General features: G+C 29.8%; 1 protein-coding gene across 2 annotated transcripts in view; it reads left to right on the plus strand.

The window, feature by feature from the left end:
• Positions 1-5,206, plus strand: part of LOC145326039 (P-selectin-like) — a 154,520-nt gene extending 149,314 nt beyond the window's left edge. For both annotated transcript variants that reach the window (XM_080169134.1, XM_080169135.1), the window contains exons 28-32: positions 2,019-2,139; positions 2,445-2,682; positions 3,228-3,308; positions 3,677-3,835; positions 4,123-5,206. In XM_080169134.1, the coding sequence (XP_080025260.1) occupies positions 2,019-2,139; positions 2,445-2,682; positions 3,228-3,308; positions 3,677-3,835; positions 4,123-4,243 (720 nt within the window). In that variant the 3' untranslated portion in view covers positions 4,244-5,206. The remainder of the gene's footprint in view (positions 1-2,018; positions 2,140-2,444; positions 2,683-3,227; positions 3,309-3,676; positions 3,836-4,122) is intronic.
• The last annotated feature ends 1,881 nt before the right edge of the window (positions 5,207-7,087 follow it).

Consider the following 7,087-nt stretch of genomic DNA (forward strand, 5'->3'; position numbering starts at 1 on the left):
AAACCTAATACAGTTAGGGAGTTGAATCCATTTTTATAGAAGCAGAAATATAATCTATGATTATGGTTTGGACCCTCTAAAACTGTAATCTACCCTTCCACTTTCCCCTCTCTTGGTGAAGATATCTCCAACGCCGATACGATTTTTGAAATATAAGATTCCACTTTTGTCTCTCTTGTTGAAGATATCTTCACCAAGAGAGGCAAAAGTGGAATCTTAAATTTCAAAAATCGTATTAGCGTTGAAGATATCTTCACCAAGAGAGGAGAAAGTGGAATCTTATATTTCAAAAATCGTATCGGCGTTGAAGATATCTTCATGAAGAGAAGGGAAAGTAGAATCTTACATTTCAAAAATCGTATCGGCGTTGAAGATATCTTCACCAAGAGAGGGGAAAGTGGAAAGGTAGATTACAGTTTTAGAGGGTCCAAACCATAATCATAGATTATATTTCTGCTTCTATAAAAATGGATTCAACTCCCTAACTGTAATAGAGATTAAATGAATCAATTTTCGCTAACATAAATAATAGAGGTTTCGATATTTATTAATGGAAAAGTTGCGTGATTTTTAAATTTTCTGAAGTATTTTATTCTGTATCGTTTTACAATAATATTTTTGGAGACTGATCGAGAGGTAAAGAAAAAAATAAAACTAAACTAAGAAAGCTTTGAAGTAATTGTTTAAACTATTTAAATATAATATTTCTAAAGAAGTTGTATCAACTTTTTTGCTTTTTATTTAAGATAGCTAGCCGGTTCTTTCAGTAAGTAGTAGATGTAAAATTTTTCATAGAATTCAGATATGCAATCGGTTTTTTTGTAGACCTCTTATTTTTTAAGTAATTTAAGTTTTTTTTAAAAATAATTAAGTCGGTTTTAAGGTACTAAAACGCAACAAAATAAAAGAAGAAAATGGCCAGTATGAACAAAAATAGTAAGATCTTTAATTTGACACCTTACTTTTAAAATTCTGTTAAGTAATTATTGAAAAAATCTATTTTTTTAACCTCGGTTTAATAAAAACTTTAGACCTAAATATTTTCTCAAACAGACATAAAAAACATGGGTTCATATATACCTTTAGAATCAGAAAAATATTACGAATCTATTCTAAGCAAAATTGAAAAAGTTTTATAAAACTATTATAAAAAAAATAAGTTTATTTTAAGAATCATAATTTTCGGCTTTAAAGGGTTAGCTGGAACCAAACCTGAACCAAACCTAAACAAAAGACAATGCAATGTAGCAGATATTTTTTAAACACAAGAAACAATAATGTATTTTTAACTGCATTGTTTTGAAGTTTATAAACAGACTGATGCATATTTGTTCATAATTTTTCATTCTTTACATGTTCTTTAATATCTCTATTTTTTTGTAGTATCTATTGTATATATTGTATGAACGTTCTCCTTTTTTTCTGGCAATTCTATAGGTTAATTTTATAGATTAAGCTTCCCGATTCGTCAATTTTTGCGATTTGTGATTGGCTAGTTTAGTAGTTACAATTCTTAAAATAAACTTTTTATTTTTTCTATTTTTTATTACAATTTTTTAAAACTTTTTCAATTTCGCTTAGAATGGATTCATATTATTTTTCTCATTCTAATGGTATATATGAACCCATATTTTTTATGTCTGTATGAGAAAATATTTAGGTTTAATGTTTTGATTAAACCGAGGTTAAAAAAATAGATTTTTTCAACAATTACTCAACAGAATTTTAAAAGTAAGGTGTCAAATTAAAGATCTTACTATTTTTGTTCATACTGGCTATTTTCTTCTTTTATTTTGTTGCGTTTTAGTACCTTAAAACCGACTTAATTATTTTTTTAAAAAACTTAAATTACTTAAAAAATAAGAGGTCTACAAAAAAACCGATTGCATATCTGAATTCTATGAAAAATTTTACATCTACTACTTACTGAAAGAACCGGCTAGCTATCTTAAATAAAAAGCAAAAAAGTTGATACAACTTCTTTTCATCGATTAATATCAATATTTTAATTTGTTTAGATTGAGAATGGAAAGATATTACTTGTGAACGCGTCAACCAAATTTCTCTCCAAGGCAGACTACCTTTGTAATCCAGGTTTTACCAGAACAGGACCTCTCACCAGGACCTGTGAAATTACAGGTATAAGAATGGATCTAAAGGAATAAGACAATGGCCGATAAATTGATGTACATCCCCAATGATGATGCACAAAAATACCCCTTCCGTAGATTACAATTAGTGATTGAAAATTATCGGTGGGAAAGATTGGACACAACTAGTTTGTACCAACTAATCAAAAACACCCAAATTTTTTAAAACAACTAATGGATGTTGGAGTTTATAAAACGTTTGTGTCCAGTTTAATTTACACTTCAAGTTCTTTTCCTTTCTGGTATTTAATTCAAATAATAAATTCTAATAGATTTTTAATATTCAATTTTTAGGTTATTGGAGTGACGTAGAGCCCAGCTGTCGGATGCCATTCGTGCCTAAGCCTGCGCGCGTGACGCCCCGCAGGGGCGACGACGACAGCAGCACCTCCAAGGTGGAGGAGGGCGAGGGATCGTCCAGTGCTGGTGTGTGGATCGGTATTGCTCTGGGGGTGATTGTGATTCTGGGACTTCTTGTTGTGGGCATTTATTTCTATAGGAAACAACAGAATCTACAAACTAAACCATCCAGGTAGAGTTTTTTTTCTAGGGATATAACAATGAAAGATAGATTGACCGTGTCAAAATTTTGAGTAATACAAACTCTTATAAAAATACAAGTATTGTTGCCTATTTAAGGTTAGATTAGGTTAAATAAGGATTTGAACTGTACTGCAGAAGGTAAAAACAGACTTATCAAAAAAAACTTAAAGAAAGGTTTGTGGTTAAATTCCATCTATCACTATTGTAATCATAATTATAGCTACACTTTTATATTTATTGGTGTTCAGAAGAGGGTTGTGGAGATTGTAATCAAAACAACCTTTTAAATTGAAAAAGTTTTAACTCTAACTGTTTCATCAAACCATTCCAAGACTTAATCCTGAAAAAAACCTAAATCTATCACATGACCAATTTTAAGCTTCTCTAATAAAAGAGTACCAGATCGGTTCTGTTGTTACTGAGATCTTAAGCTTCAGTTCAGATCTTATAAATTTTTATAAAAGTATAATAAATTAATTAATAAAAATGAGCTTAACACTACTTTCTTTAAATAAAATATAATTTCTTTTGCAGGGATTCGAACTCTAATGGTCTGGGCCATCTTGGAATACCAAGTTATGTTAGTCAAACATTCCCTGACCATCATGGGGCCAGGTAAATTAATTTCGTGTAACAACAACCTTTGTATATTTAAATCCTTGTATCAATAACTTTTGTAGATTTATCAATGATGTCTTCCTCACTCTTTTTCTCTATCCCACTTCCTCTCTCTCTTTATCTTTCTCTCTCTCTCTCTCTCTCTCTCTCTCTCTCTCCCTCTCTCTCTCTCTCTCTCTCTCTCTCTCTCTCTCTCTTTTTTTTATCTCTCTCTTTCTCTCTCTCTCTCTCTCTCTCTCTCTCTCTCTCTCTCTCTCTCTCTCTCTTTTCTTCTTCTTCTTCTCCCTATCTTTATCTCTTTCTCTATCTATCAATATATTTTCAATCTTAAATCTAAATTTGTTCTAATTTTTCTTTTATTTCAGACCGCCCCCACCCTCCATACAGATGTACTCTATGGAGGAGCCAGAGGACCCCCGGGGGCCAATCTACGACACAATTAAGGAGGATAATGTGCCCCCGCCACCCCCAGGGGTTGGGGGTTGGGGCGAAGTCAATAAAAAGCCTAGCACATTTAGCACAAGGCATGTTTGATTCCTAATTCTTTTAATGATATACATAGATGTAAAAATAAAATTGGGTTAATGAAAGTAAGAGTAAATTCTACTAACAACATACATCTTACTATTAAAATACATAACTATATAGGTATACCTATATATTATATACGATGTTTCTAGGTCAACGTTTCTTGGGCGATAGGATAACTTTTATTATAATAATTCTTTTTCAATTAACGACATATTTCCATTACAAATGATCATAAATCTTTTAAAAAATATTTGAATGAAACAAACATAAATTATCTTAGTGGGCTACCGCACCCCCCTTATAACAACAACCACGCCACATCTCCAACCGCCAACGGTAACGGTTCAATAAATAACGGCAGCACCGTTGGGACAGTCACAATTAACGGCATTGCAGTGTGATAGACAGTTTATTTATAATTAAAATTATATGGTAGCTTCGCTACTAAAAAACTTTAGTTAAAGTATTTATAAAGTATGATATAAATCAATAAAAAAAACTTAGTTAGGATGCTAAAAAAAACAATGAAAATTAAAGACATCCAGTATAATAAAGTGATTAAAAAAAAGAGATAAAAATCTCCTAACGTGATAAATAAAAATCTACAAGAAAAACAGGGATATCATAATTTTAAAATTTATTAGTTAAATTACTTATATCTACATGTAATTATAATTTTTTACATTATCAAATATTTTCCATAATGTATTTTTATGTACTTTTTGACAAAAACTTAAAAAAGAAAAGTTAATTAAGTAATTTAAAAAAAAGTGCCTAAACAAAACAGTGCAGCATTTTATTTAAATATGCATTATAAAGTATTTTTTTATCAAAATAAGTCAATATAAGTTTCCAAATATACGTTTCACTGCCCAAAATATACCTAAAAAAAACAATGTTACTTATCTAGTAAGTTTTTCTATACATTTTACTTTTATTTAAAGATAAATTTAGAACTTGTATTCTTACATTTACTATCTTTTTAATATTTGGATTAAAGTATAACCAACAAGCTAAATTATTGGGAAATTCTATGGCGATCAGATAGATCAGACTAAATTACCAATGGTAGGCCATATGACGTCATATGTTATAGGCGCTATAAAAAGATACCAAGAAAACAGCACAAACTTTTTAATCATTCCATATTAAAATTATTTTTTTGGCTTGTTGGTTATACAAAATTAAATGTTTGAGATTAGATTTTTAAAAATTATCAAAATAAAAAAAATAATGAATAATCTAAAATCATATGATAATGAAGTGCAGTGTACAAAAAGACTATTTTTATTAAATGGGTATTTATAAAAAAAATATTTTAATGTTATGTAGATTATTAAAATAAAGAAATATATTTTGAAATTAATTTTGTTTTTAAATTATAAAATGTTACCAACCAATAAAAATTCAATAGAAGTCCCCAAAGTTTTTAAGCCCTAGTTATGACTTCTAATAAACAAGCGGGTGTGCACCTAGAGACCTATGGAAAATTTCTTGGACTCAAAAATATGCGGATCCGAATCCGAAACTCTGGGACAAACACACAGGCACATATAAAGATAAAATGCTAAAAACAGATTTCATCTGTCTATTTTAAATAGAAAGCATTAAATATACATTTCCCAAAAAAAGCGTTCAGACGGTCATTTCACATTTGAAATTATAAAGTAGCATGTCTACTGAAAAGGTATCAAATGCTGAAAGGCAAAAAGATACAAAATGAATTACAAATCCAAACTGAGCATGAATGATGGTATGAAAAGTCGTCTTTGATTTAGGAAAAAACAAAAAATACCAATCAACTAATAATTCCATCTAGCAATAAATATATTACTTGCCAAATAAAGTGAAACACGCAAAGGGCTAATATAATTATTCTCCCCATCCACCCCCTTTACTAAATCTCCTCCCCTCCTACTGGATGAACGAACCAACAAATGAGTTCAATGATATAGCATTTATACATTTGTCATGGATTAGCCCATAGCATCTAAGAACTTACATCCATATAGAAAATGATATCCTGTTGCTTTGTTGTATAAATATTAGCTGTGCCCCTAGCATCTAGGAGCTCAGACAAGAAGTATCAGCCTAATATCTTTTATAGGAGCAGAGAAAATCTGTTGTAAAAAGTAAAAGCGGCTAAAAAGATGCTTAAAAGCAGTCTGACCGCTACATATGTTTTTTACTTAATTATGCTCCCTATTAATGGGAATATTGACAAGAAATTCAGCCTTTTATCTTTGAAATCTATATAAAAATTTCAAAATAATAACCTCAAAGGATTATACCAAAATTCGGTACAAGGGTATGAGGTACCATTTTTATGTCGAAAATCTGTGAGGTTACCCTATACCCAATATAACCTAACCTAAGCTGATCTAAACAACATTAGCACGAAACTTTCACCAAATAGATTGAAGCAAATATATACTTTAAAATGCCCAAACGCTACTATAAACTAATGTTCCTTGTATATTACCTTTTCCAACCATAATTAAGCACAATAACTTCTCAATATATGGACCTACATAACACGCATTTAACATTCAAATATTGGTATGTGTTACAAAAATACACAAGATGATATAGTAGTAGCGAATCAATAATAGTTATTTATTGCGTCCTATTATAGAAAGATTTCAGCAAATGTTAAAATGAAAAATTATTAGAAACAAAACTGGTTTTAAATTTAATATTTTTTTAATGTTCGTGGAAAATTGTCGGTAATACGATGCTATTCATGACTTTTTAATGCGGCCGCGAAATGATTCCTGCGGATATCAATTGGTTTGGAAGCCATACTTGAAACAATTTTATTATTCTTTTATTTTAGAAGAGAATATTTGAAAGAATCTTTGATATTTTTTAATATTTTCATATTACGTAAAGATAGAATTCTGTATTTTGATATTCCTGGTATTTTGATATGATATCAATCGGTGAATGTTTGTGGAAAATTGTCGGTAATACGATGCTATACATGACTTTTTAGTACGGCTGAGAGCTGATTCGGCTGGATATCAATTGTCTTGGAAGGCATAATGAAAACAATTTTATTAGCTCTTTATTTTAGAAAGATCGAATCTTTGATATATTTTTTAATATTTTCTTATTACATATAGATAGAATTCTGTATTTTGATATTATTAAAGTGGAGGATTATTTATCTTCTGTTAACCTATCAGTGTCACTAACAAACTAGTTGTGGTAAAAAAATTATTTACGATAAATTTTCACAAATT

Source organism: Acartia tonsa, chromosome 8 (assembly GCF_053477335.1).
Source record: "Acartia tonsa isolate MP-2025a chromosome 8, ASM5347733v1, whole genome shotgun sequence".
Taxonomy (NCBI): domain Eukaryota; kingdom Metazoa; phylum Arthropoda; class Copepoda; order Calanoida; family Acartiidae; genus Acartia; species Acartia tonsa.